This window comes from Peromyscus californicus, unplaced genomic scaffold (genome assembly GCF_007827085.1).
Source record: "Peromyscus californicus insignis strain IS unplaced genomic scaffold, ASM782708v3 Scaffold_15__1_contigs__length_86483966, whole genome shotgun sequence".
Classification (NCBI taxonomy): Eukaryota; Metazoa; Chordata; class Mammalia; order Rodentia; family Cricetidae; genus Peromyscus; species Peromyscus californicus.
In genome coordinates, this window is record NW_026294447.1 from 64,151,811 (window position 1) to 64,165,487 (window position 13,677).

A 13,677-nucleotide genomic window follows, 5' to 3' on the forward strand; every position below is an offset into this window, starting at 1 on the left:
GATTATGTTATTAATCCCAACTTCTACCTCTCTCCTTGCTCTGAGCTGAATGCTTCACAGGGCAGTGTATGATGCCTTGCAGGTCTCCTACAGCAGAGCAGCATGGGCTCAACACTGTGGATGAAACATCAAGGATCCCAAGTCACAATCATATATTCCAGCTGAGAAAATCCCTCCTGACAGGGGAAAGCAGTTACAGATAGAATTACAGATGCCGCTGATGATGATCGTGATGGCAATGACTAGATGTATGACACCTCATGTTTGAAAATTTGTAGCCTTCTTCTATGTATATGCAATTGATGTTTCACCTTCCAGTAAGATTCCCACTTAACGACTAAAACAGATATATGAACAATTACCTAACAAAGAATTTTTACTGTACTAAGTTTGGAGTCTTGTCACAGTAGCTACATCACGTGTATTATATGGTCTCTGCAGTTATTTGAGGTTAGAATGGGAAACCTTAGAGTCTCAGAGGACTCCCTCACTCTCCAGATGTTTCTTTCACCAGCTACGTTTTCTGTCCTGGTGAAATTTGGATCTACAGCACCCCCTGCTGGTCCTGAACATCCTCAAAGTGTGGTTGTTTCTGAGCACATAGGGACCCCGCTCACTGTGTCTGCTGCACAGTAATGCAAGGCTGTGTCTTCAGTGGTAGCAGGGTTCATCTTCAGGGAGAACTGCTTCTTGAATGTGTCCACTGACACACTGATGGACTTTTTAGTTACTGTACACCTTCTACAGATTTTATCTTCTTTTCTCTCATGTCATGCAGGCTCTTCCTGAAGGTGAAGAGCCAGGAGGAGGATCTCATCTCCAGAGAGCCAGGTGTTTTGTTTTGTGACCTACTGAATTTAACCAGGGCCCTTAAAGTAACCATGGGAGTAAGACTATTTAATGGAGTCTCGTGGTTTCCTTTTGTTTCTGCACAAGACAGGGTCTCAAGTAGTCCCAAGAACCAGTTGTGCACTGAGACTAACCTTGACCTGCTAATCTTCCTTGCCTACACCTCCTAGGTGCTGGGAGTTTGACCTTCTTTCCAATAAGCTAGATTATCAGAGGAAACAACATTTTACTCTATTTTACTTTGCAATTCATTTTGTGCTTATGAGTGGCTGTTTTCCTCCTTGTGTGTGTGTGTGTGTGTGTGTGTGTGTGTGTGTGTGTGTGTGTGTGTGTGTGTGAAATCAGTGCACCATGTGCATGCTTGATGCTTGTGGAGGCCAGAAGAGGCTGTTGGATGCCAGGGAAGTAAAGTTACAGATAGTTTTGAGGTGATATGTGGGTGGTGGGAACTGAACCCAAGTACTCAGGGAGAGCAGCCAATTCTCCAGGTTCCTGTATTTCCATTTAAATTAAGGTTTTAAGGAAGTACATGCAACTTTCATATGCATGTTCCTTATACTTAGGAATATATAAGGAATTCTAAGTATACGTTCCTTATACGTATACTTAGAATTACTTCTGATTTTTTCAAGAGAGAAAAATATTGTATAATTTGACTTGATTTAAAAATGCCTCACTCCACATTGTTAACATTTTCACTTTAATTGAAAATATATTTTTTTCATATAATATATCCCCATTATGATTTCCCCTTCATCTATTCATTCAAAAGTTCCTTCCCACCACAACCCCTTCCATCTGGATCCATCCCCTTTATGTTTCTCATTACAAAACAAGCTGGATTCTAAGGGTTAATAATAAAATGAAATAAAATAAATTAATTTAAACAAAAACACATTGTAATTGGACAAAACAAAGAGAAGGAAAACACAAAAAACAGGTATACACAAGAGACATACTCACTACACACTTGGGAATCCCATGAAAACACATATCCAGAATCTATAATATATATGCCAAGGACTAGTAGACAGACAGAGAGAGAGACAGAGACAGAGAGAGAGAGAGACAGAGACAGAGAGAGACAGAGAGACAGAGAGAGACAGAGACAGAGACAGAGAGAGAAGTTGGATTTTTCCTGTGGTCTTGGCCAGCCCCAAGGTCCCACAGTCGCTTATAAAATAATCATTCAGAGGCTTAATACTAATTACCAATGGCATGGCCTATGGCAGGCTTCTTGCTAGCTAGCTCTTACAACTTGACGTATTTCTATTTATCTGTAAGTTGCCATGTGGCCATGGCTCACCAGTACTTTCACATCTTGCTTCTCCTGGTGGTGCTGGCATCTCTGCCCTCTGCCTGTCTTTTTCCTGTTTCCCCAGTTCGAATGTACCGCCTAACCTTATTCTGCCTCACCATTGGCCAAACAGCTTTATTATCAATCAATAAGAGTAACACATATTCACAGCATACAGAAAGTCATCCCACAGCAAGAGAGAGAGTGAGAGAGAGAACAAAAAACAAAAAATAAATTAAATTAAGATAAAATTGAAGAAAGACAAATCCGTGACATGATATTAAAAGATAAAGAACCTCCAAAGATGAGTTTGTTTTCTGTTGGCCATTGACTGCTGGGCATGGGATCTGCCCTTGAGAGTAGTTTGATTCCCCATTGAGGCTCACTTAGAGAAAGCTGAATATTCATTTGCAAGTAGTTATGAATTGGAGAAAGCTTCTGGGGTTTAGTGGGTCATGTGTCTACTTCTCTTTTCAATTCTAGGGCCCCAGCAGGTTCAGACCCATGCAGCCCCATTGCATGCTGGCTCAGGCACTTTGAGTTCATACATGTGTCTGTGTTGAGATGGCCTTTTTCTCTGGTGTTCTCCATCCTCTCTGGCTTTTATAATCAATCCACCTTCTCTTCTGCAGGGTTTCCTAAACATTTAGGAGAGGAAATGAATGGAAAAATCCTTTTTAAGGATGAGTGTTCCAAAGTTTCTCACTCTCTGCATACTATCTGATTGTGGGTCTCTGTGTTTCTTTCTATTTGCTATAGGAGGAAACTTCTATGATGAGACTTGGTGAGACACTGATATATGAGTGTAGCAGAATGTCATTGTGAGTCATTTTACTGCTACATTCTTTTATAAAACTACAGTATTTGGGTTTTATCCTAAGTCCATTGGAAATCTAGCCTCCGATTCCTGGCCACCCAAGCAGCATCAAATATGGGCTCCATCTCATACAGTGGGCTGTAAGTCAAATCAGATATTGGTTGGTTACTTCCACAAACTTGTAATCCTACTTTTACACAGTAAGGTATGTTTCTTCTGCATTTCAGTATTACACACTCTGCAAAATCAGTCAGGACTGTGGACCTCATGGCCTTGCTGCAATAAGAAAAGATGAGTATTTCCTACAAGGCGCCGGTGTCCAGCAAACTTCACACAAAACACCCAGAATGTCAGATTCACTGTTGTGAAGCCTGTTTTGTGTTTCTTGGAGATCAAAAAAAAACGTGAGGCATCCTTTAAACAGTGTCCTCATAGTTTCTGTTTCTGTAGTTTGTTCCCATATACACACATTCAGCAGTCTCCTCTAAAGAGAGTTTGATACAGTAATGAGCCTTCATTCTTAGCTTCATAGTATGGTTGATTCATCTTCTGGGTTACATAAGGGTCAATATTCATAGCAGTGGGCTTCAACTGTCTCCTGTTTATTACTGTATACCATTGGAGTCTCTAGTAATTTCAGGTCTGGGTTCTTTATTATACTTGACCTCCATATAATGAGAAGGTTATTCTGTGCTAATAATTTCATAGTGGGATGATCATGAGCTAACTCAGGTGATAAAACGCTAGTGGAATGTTCATGAGATAATCCATTTCTGTGTCATCTTTTGCTCACATAGAATTGTGTAAATGAAATCTTTCTGACATAATATTTAATTGAACAGGAGACACAGACCTCTCAGAGAGACTATCTATCTAGAATTTTTTCTGCTGACTTGACACTCAAATGCACAGGAGTCAAATACCACAATCACTGCAGTAAAAAAAACTTTCTTGTTCAGATGGTCCACAGAGTGAGATCCAAACAACAGATTAGGGCACGGCTCAGATTCATGAGAACACTCCTCTGCCAGCCTAGAATGTGAATTCCCTGAGAAATAAGATCTTTTCAGTAATGGTCATGCAACATGTGCCCATATTTATAGACTATGGAATTATAATTTGATTTACAAATTTAATACAAAATGATGTTAAGCAAAATATCCACCCTCTCCCTTTGGTTCTTTCCTAATGTACAATTAATTCCTTTAGATTCTAGTTACCTTTGGTGCTGTAGAGTAGTAGAGGAGATATTGTATCTCATTTTACCTGTGTGGGTGTCAGCTCTCTGTCTCTGTCCTTACCGCACTCCACAGCTCTGTATCTACCTCTTGTGTTTACTGTGTTTGCTTCCCAATAAGGATGATGAAATGGGGCTTTTCTCTTCCTATGCATTAATATTGTCCTGAAGTTCCATGAATGGTGGCACAAATGACCTGTTATGGATTTTATGGCTGTATATATGTGTCTACAGATCTCAGTTCTATTTCAACATATTGACCTTTATTTCTGTACATTAATTACTTAAACTTATTTTAGTAGATACCTAGAAGTATTCTTTCATCATGAACTGACAGAGATATGAGGCTTCACCCATAGCTGAAACATCATCAGCAAATAATGGCTGCTGGGAAACAGAGAGTCATTTCCTCAGTGGTGTAGATAACACCAGGGATAGCTTGGTATAGCTAAGTGCTATGTTGACGCCACTCGACACACTCAATCATGAAATTCTAATTAAATTAAATAGGTCACAAATCAAAAGAGACACAGAGCTAGGAGTGGGACACACTGAGGAAAAGAAGGTTTTTCACAAGAGAGGGACAGGATGAGACAGGAGAGTGAGAGTGAAGGAGACTAAAATTAATTACATGGATTTATAAAGCTGTCAACTAAAAAATTGAAAATTGAAAGAAAAAAAGAAATGTATTGACAGAAAAAAAGAGTCCAGATTATCCTTGGGTTTGAGGTGCACACCTACACAGACTGAGCCAGGTCAGATGTGAAATTATTTTGGACTTTTAGTCACTGGGCCTAGATTGCCTGTAGACTCCTATTTGAATTCCAAAGATTGAAACAGAGAATCCCACTGATGAGCTGATCAGAACAAATTCTCCAGGCTCCCTCAAGATTCCTCAGTGTCTAACCTGGTGACAATGGCAGGGTTGTTTCTGCTCCTATAAATGACAAACTGCCTCATGAAAATGAGCAAGTGTACTTAGAAACAAAAACAGGCATGCTCTGGACTGATTTCTGTTCAGATAGGTCAACATTAATAGTTTTGTTTTGTTGCTGTTGGTGGTGGTGGTGGTGGTGGCGTGTGTGTGTGTGTGTGTGTGTGTGTGTGTGTGTGTGTGTGTGTGTGTGTGTGTGTTTAAAGGAAACTGTTATATTTGGGGAAAGCCCAAGATCCCAAAGGAAACAAACACTTAACCACCCTCTGCACCTGTGCCTGGGCTGAGCCTGCATTCCTGCGTGCTGTGCGCCCCCTGTTGGAGAAGAGCTCCAGTGCTCTTCCTGAGCACACTGCAGGGAGTTTAATGTGCCTGACACTGATGTTCCTCAATGTGTTCATCACAGTAATACGGGGCTGTCTCTCCACTAACACAGAAGTCAGCCTTGAGGACAACTCTTCCTTAGATGTGTTTCTGGAGGTGGAGATGAAGCTGAAGAAGAATGAGCTGTTTTCTGTGACTTCATAATAACCCCTTTCTCCCAGTAGTACAGACTCTTTTCTAGGGCAAAGCCAACACCAGTATGCATTACAGTGTGATGGAGTAACCAGGGACAGTGCAGGTAAGGACCAGATCTCTGAGGGCTTAACCAGGACAAGTGTGAACATTGGAAGTAGAGCCTAGAGACAAGGAGAATTGGCCCCTGTCAGTCACCAACAGTGACAAGTTCTCCAGTTTCCCTAGCAATTCCTCAGGATCTAACCATGGCGACAATGGTATACTCATTTCTGATACTTTAAGTCACAATCTGCCTTGGTTAAAAAAAAATCAATAAATGTGCTCATAAACAAAAACATACACAGAATGAATTTATAATTTGGACATGGCAATATTTAGTTCTTTTTTTTAAACAGACCCATGAATGACAGACACTGATACTGAGAACTTGTCACCAAGCTCATGAATTGACCAACAATCTTATCTTCTAACCACACCACTCCCTTCCCCAGAGACTTTAAGCCTACATGAGCAGACTACTGTGATCATCCATGTAATGAGTCTGCACTTTCCCCTGGAGATTAGGAACATATTTACATGTTGGAAGCCCTGTAATTACAGGTAGGAATGGACAGAACCCAGCTCCTCCTGATGCTCCCATGATGTCATCTGATTTCTGTCGGGCTTACATAGGATATTTCAAGCAGCATTTTTAATTCAACATAGGATTGCAAAGATTCTACCATATAATTAACCAAGGGAAATCATACTCACCTGATAGAGTCTGCATGATTATGTACTAGATTACTAGCTGATATTTAGAAGATTGACCCACCAGAACTGTGACAGAGGACAAAACTCATACCCAGAGTGGGAAGGTTTGCTGCCTTTTGAATAGATGGCTGCTTCTTACTGTAAATTTCCTGTGTGATGCCATGGCCTTCACCACTGAAACAGCTTGGGCACTTTCCACAATCTTAGCAGTGATTTCTTCATTTGTTGGGCACAATAATTCCTATGTACCAATAGAAGAATGACTTCTACATACACTGTGTAATTCTGGTGAGAAAAACAAGTCACAGACTCAAATCTTTGTTCCACAGTCTGATAAACACTTAGAGGTCTGTTCTCTAAAATTATCTTTATGACAGGACAATTTGCCAGACAAGGTGTTTATACAAAAAGATCACAAATGGGACATTCGCAGATAGGCTAAAGGACAGAATTGCAGCATTTGTTGAATCAAAGCCCCTTTTGAGATAATAAGAACAGAGTGTCCTGAAAGTACCCTCCTGTAGATAATAGGAAGCACAACTCAGCTATCCCTGCTTTGACCTCAGAAGGCTATTAACACTTTCACCTCAGTTTATTGATGCAAGATTTTAGCTTAGGGGACTAACTGCTTATGTTTTAGCCCTGAGATCTGTGTGATCAACAGACAGACGTCATTAACCGATTGACCAGCTCCAGAAAGACTATTTTTCTCACATGGTCACAGTGGGAATGAACGCCACAGATGGCCAGAGTGGCTGGAAGGCACCAGGCTCCAGATTTGTACAAAAGAGTTAAAGGTCCTCTCTTTGTCTAACCACTTAGGGTAAAAGATGTATTTTTTAGATTTTAGAAAGGTTCTTTATTGCCAGTTAATATTTGTGAATATGCTGATGTGAATGAAATGCTGCATGCTCCCCCACCCCAACAGTTTACACAGGCTGCCATGGTTACACTGATGCTGTTTCCTTAACAGAGTTACATTCCTAGCATGCAGGAGAGAAATGGTGTTTGCTGAGCTTTGCCTTTTTTGTATTTTATTGATCACAGACTTTTAGATTATGTATTTAGTCACACTTAAGAATGTATAACAGTACCCGAGTTCCCTTTTTTCCTTCTCAGATTTCTCTATTGGGACCCCTTCCCCTTTAAGAGATTGTTGGATCTTTTTATAAGCCACACCTGCCACCAGCCATGAAAATAGCTGGCAAGTATTGCTTTGTATAATTCTTATCTGTTTTATGACCCTGAAAGAAAAAAAAAAAAAACGCCTTGTAACCTTTCTATTGAAAAGACTTGCTGTTGTATGTGTATATAAACTGAAAGCTTCTGAAACTCCAACAGAACAATGGAGACGTGACTGGAACTGCACAGGTGTGAGTTTTTCCATCAGATTAGAACTATCCCAGTTCCCTCCACTTCACTGTGGCTTCTGACCTGAACCCTGGAGGTGCTCTTAGAGAGCTGGTCTCCAAGGCCACCGTTACTCACTGTGGGACATTCCTAGTAAGATGCCATCCGTACTAGTCACACACATCGGATTTGTTGTTGGAGGGGTTGTCTGCTAGACATGGAGATGGGCTGTGGGAGATGATGGTGTCTCAATTCAGGTCTGTGTTCTGTGAAGGGCTTGTACTGTAGACAGGGTATTATGAATGGGAAGGCTGTGAATATCAGGCCAAGAATTAACTGTAAAATTCCAGATTTTACAACCTTTCAATTCCACCATTAATATGAGCCAGCTCTTCAGGTAAATTCTGTGAAGTGAAAATGGAAGAGAAAATCATCTGTCTTATGGGATTATGTTTAGAAAGTATCTCTCTCAGATTTTTCTTTTCATTTTTTCTCTTGTTGAAAATAGAATTTTTTCCGTACAATATATTCTGATTGCAGTCTCCCCTTCCTCCTAGTTCCTCCCACCTCCCCTCACATCCTGAGACACACCCTTTCTGTCTCTCATCAGGAAATAAACAGCCATGTAAGGATTAATAACATAAGAATGTAAGAAAAATAAAAAATGAACAAACTGGAACAGGACAAAACAACCAAACGCCTAATGAAAAAGCCCAAGGAACACATAGCGATGCAGAGACACACGCATTCACACACTCGGGAATCCCATGAAAACCCAAAAGTGGAGGCCATTTTATATACACAAAGAACCTGTATGGTGAATCAAATAAACAAACAAAGCAGTGCCCTGATTCAACATTACAAGCCAAAGAACCACCAAAGATGCCCATGAGTTGACTCTGTGTTGGCCATTTACTGTGTGACATGGGACTATACTTGAAAGTGGTCTTTTTCCCCATGAGACTCGATCTGAGAAAACTAATTTTTCATTTGCAAGTAGCTATTAAAATTTCCACGTGCTCAAAACATCTCTAAAATATTGAATCAGTTATGGTAGAAGAATATGCTCACATTATCATAAACATAGGAACATTTGTGTATTTGATGTCAATTTAAAACTGCTCACTCTTTGAGTCTTAGAGGCAGATTGACCAGGAAACTTCTGAATATAGTAACAATAAATTTTATAACCAAAGGAGCCAGGTCAGGAGCTGAGAATCCACATTCCAAGCACACAGGAAGGACATTGCCCAGCGCACACAGTGAGCCATCCCTGAGCTTCAGAAGATGGGCTGAGCTCTGAGTTTAGTGCACAGTGGTCAGAACTAGAATTATCTAATTGAACAGAGAATCAGAAGATATAATGATGTAATATAGTAATGTAAAAAAGAATTTGATTAAAAATTCAATTATCACTTCTTAGCCTTTTCTTTGCAGTCCTCAAGAGGGGTTTGGGCAACTTGGAGTGATTACCTATGACTGATCCTGGCCCCAGTTCCTCTTGGGTCCCTCTGAATTACTAACACTGTTCCAATTGAGAGTCTGTTCTAACCTCAGTATGAGGGAAAAGACTATTCAAGGTTCCTGAGCTTCCCCAGAACTGGTCCTGGTGACCACAGAGAATCACTTTTGCCCCCATAGACACTTTCTGCATTTTGTTCAGGTACTACTAGGTGACACATTTGGTTTAAGAATGTTGGTCAAATCAGGATTCTTTATTTTTAGAGACATGATCAATTCCTAGAGTCTATAATTGTAAAGAGGATCCCCTAGAAAAGCATCAGTTGGAGAGGGCGCCCACATAACACAGAAAAATATCTTTTATGTCTGAACCTTCATCTAAACTGACATGGGCTCTGCCTGTGCTGTGAGCCCCCTGCTGGTCATGGGTACCTGGCGGGGAGGTTTGTGTCTGGTCTCACACTGAAGACTCCTCACTGTGTCTTACACAGTAATAAGTGGCTGTGTCCTCAGTTTTAAGATTGTTCATCTGCAGGTAAACCATGCTTTGGGAATCATCTCTGGAGATGGTGAATCTTCCTTTCACCGAATCAGCATAGAAAGTTGCATAATTATAACTTTTAGGGTCTATGGCAGCAACCCATTCAAGACCCTTCCCTGGAGCCTGGCGGACCCAGGACATTGCATAGTCACTGAAGGTGAATCCAGAGGCTGCACAGGAGAGTTTCAATGACCCCTCAGGCTGCAACAATCCTCCACCAGACTCAACCAGCTGAACCTCACAATGAACACCTGCAAACAGAGAGGATCCTGATCAAGAAACTGTCACACATGTTTACTGTCTCTCACACTCATGTACACTCACTCAGTATCCCTTTTTTTCCATAAAATACCTTTTAAAAGAACAACCAAAAAAACCCAGTGCAGCCCCAATCCCATGTTGAATGTTCTGTTTCCAGTGCTGATCACCAAATGGTAAAGCAGGACTAGAATTCTCTGCCTGAACTGCAGGGTCAGGGCAGGACTGTTTTTCATGAGCAGAGGAAGGCCATATTTGCATATCTTCCTGAATATCTTATGCTCTGATGTGTGAGCCTTTGGGGCAGCAGTTAATTTTGCAAATGTCTGAGAGAAAATGAAGTAGTGAGGACCATGATTTCATTAAATATTATTCATTATGTGTCTGTAATAAAACTTCCACAACCATAGTTATTTTTATGCTTTTTTTCACATGCACTCTTTACTACTTATCTTACCAAATATTAGACAATAATTTCATAAAGGTTTAAAAAATAAAAATTACAATTTGATAATTTGCGAGGAATTACTGTAAAGGTCAATTAATAGCAAAGTATACATTAAATTACAGTAACAAAACTGGGCTGGGGACAGGGTGGTGGGAAAGTTTAACATGCACAAGGACCCAAGTTTTATCCTCGTTATAGAATACATACATACTGATATATAAAATCTCAGCAGAGGAATCTCAAATGGTGGGGAAGCACCTTAAAAAATGTTCAACATCCTTAGCCATTAAAATGACTCTGAGATTCCATCTTACACCTACCTGTCAGCATAGTTAAGATCAAAAATACAAGTAACAGTTCATGCTGTTGAGGATGTGGAGCAAGGGGAACACTCTTCCACTGCTGGTGAGAGTGAAAAACATGTACAGCCACTTCAGAAATCAATATGGCAGTTTCTCAGAAAATTGGAAATCAATCTACCTCAAGACCCAGTTCTACACTCCTGGGCATATACACAAAGGACACTCCACCCTACCACAAGGACACTTTCACAACTATGTTCATAGCAGATTTATTCATATCAGCCAGAAACTGGAAACAAACTAGATGCCCCTCAACCAAAGAATTGTTAAAGAAATTGTGGTACATATACACAATGGAGTATTGCTCAGCTATTCAGCTATTAAAAACAATGACATCATGAAATTTCCAGGCAAAAGGATGGAACTTGAAAAATCATTCTGAATGAGGCAACCCAGACCTAGAAAGACAACCATGGTATGTACTCACTCATGAGTGAATATGATCTGTAAAGGATAACCATGCTACAATCCACAGACTCATAGATGCTAAGGGAAGCTAAAGGGGGATCATATGAATCTCCATGGGAAGGGGAAATAAAATAATCATCATGGTGGAGGTGGGGGTTAAGTGGGACATGAACAGGATGTATCAAGCGTGGGAAGGATGGAAGGAGAGAGTACTGGGAGAAACAACTGGAATTGATGGGGCATCTCAGGGATAAGCTAGAAACCTAGCACAATGGAAATTCCCAGAAATCTATGAAGCTGACCCCTAGCTGAAACTCCTAACAATGAGGGATGGAGAGCTTGAACTGACAATCCCCTGTAACCAGGTAAGATTTTAAGTGAAGGGATTGAGTCATCAACACATCCACAAAACCTTCCACCTACAATTTGTCCTGTCTATAAGATGTGCTAGGGTATAGGTGGCACAGCAATTGTTGGAGGATAGGAAAATGATTGGTGCAGCCAGAGACCCCATGCCATAAGAGGGAGCCCACCCTTGACACTGCTTAGAGTGCCAGGACACAGAGGGTGAATAGCCCGAAGCCTAGAATAGAGCCAAACAGGACTGGCAAAAAAAAATCAATGAAATGATTCCTAATGGTATTATGCTATACTCATAGACTGATGCCTAGCCCAGATGTCATCAGAGAGAATTCTTCCAGCAGCTGATGGAAACAGATGAAGAGACACACAGTCAATCATTAGGCAAATTCGGCGATCCTTCAGAAAAGGGGGAGGAAGGATTGTAGGTGCCAGAGGGATCAAGGCCACCATTAAAAAAACCACAGAATCAACTAACCTGGCATCATAGATGCTCACAGAGACTTAACAGACAACCAGAGAGCCAGCATTGGACTTATCTAGACCCTATGCATAATTTACAGTTGTGTATGTAACTTGGTCTTCTTGTGGAAATCCTAAAATTAGGAGCAAGGGCTGTCTCTGACTCTTTTTCTGGCTTTTGGGATCATTTTCCTCATACTAACTTGCCTCATCAACTTGATATGCCATGTTTCGTTGATATCTATGGGAGAGGCCTGCTCTCCTCTAAATAGAAATGGAGGAGTGAATGGGAAACAAAGGGAGATGGGGGGAGGGATTGGGGGGAGAGGAACAATGGGAGACAGCAGTCGGTTTGCTAAATAAATGAATATATATACATATATATGTATATATATTAAAAAGCCATATTGAAATTAGGATCATGAAAGGTAAAAAAGCATACATCTGTAAATGATATAGAATCCATATGGCATAACAAATCAAAGTAGAGATACTGGGAATGAACAACATGGACTATGGAGTAAGGGAAACGTAAATTATAATACTATTTCTATAACAAAAAGTCTGGAAATAGTAACAGTTCATAGTTTCCTGGTTTTGTATTTGATATTTTCTTTTGTTGATGCAACAATTTTGTGCTCAAATTTTGGTGTGCTTTTATGGATCTGCTGTTACAGTACTGTTATCAAAAATAACAAATTTAAGAAAATTGTAGGAAAAATTAGTGAGATGTAGATAAACTTGTCATTTCTTTATTAGTATATTCTCAGTGGTTGTTCTGATTATGCTCTACAGTTATGTGAGATATGTTCTTTCAGAAAACTGCGTCAAAAGCACATGGATAAGATTTGTATTTTCTATTGACTTGTGAGTCTTTGGACAGAAGCACCTGCATGTGTGGACAGTGCTGCCCACAGAGGGTATGAATTGTTAATGGAACACCACTGTGCTGGGCACATGATAACTCCCTATGAGGTCATGGTCAGAGAGGCCCAACAGGTGCTGAGAACAGTGTGAGGCATTGCCATTGCTCCTGGTGGTCCACAATAACTTCATAGATAGTTCTTATTTCTGAGAAAGAATTTTAGAACTGAATAGATTGTAAGAGCCAGAAGGGGTGGATGACTCCAAGGGAGCAGTGTCTTCTAGACACAGCAAGATTGATGGAAGCACATGTGAACTCAGAGACTGACAGCATGCAGAGGGCCTGAACCAAGTCAAGCCAGGCAGGTCCCAGTGTTGACAGAGGGACATGGACACAGGCTTTCACCCCCAATGATAAAGCTTCTACAATTGACACTTGCTTGTAAAGAGAAACTATTGTTCACCAACGGAGTCTCCTTGGGCATGTTGTGTCCACTTAAGAGTAGACACAAGTGCAGCAAAAATTATTATGTAGATAGTAAACAAGAATGATCTCTATGGTACTTTTTTTCCCCCCGAGGCCAATCTGTTTTCTTTTTTCTTTTTTTATTATTATTAAGAGATTTTCTATTCATTTTACATACCAACTACAGATTCCCCTCACCTCCCTCTTCCTGCCCCCCAGCCTTCCCTTTCAACCCACACCCCCCATTCCCACCCCCTCCAAGGCAAGGTCTCCCTTGGGGAATCAGCAGAG

At 40.6% G+C, this 13,677-nt stretch overlaps 1 gene segment (V, D, J or C); it reads right to left on the reverse strand.

Moving 5' to 3' along the window:
- Positions 1 to 9,674: 9,674 nt before the first annotated feature.
- Positions 9,675 to 10,156, reverse strand: LOC128110414 (immunoglobulin heavy variable 3-49-like). The segment is given in 2 exon segments: positions 9,675 to 10,009; positions 10,111 to 10,156. Coding segments are annotated over 2 exon segments (381 nt in total).
- Between the last annotated feature and the right edge of the window lie 3,521 nt (positions 10,157 to 13,677).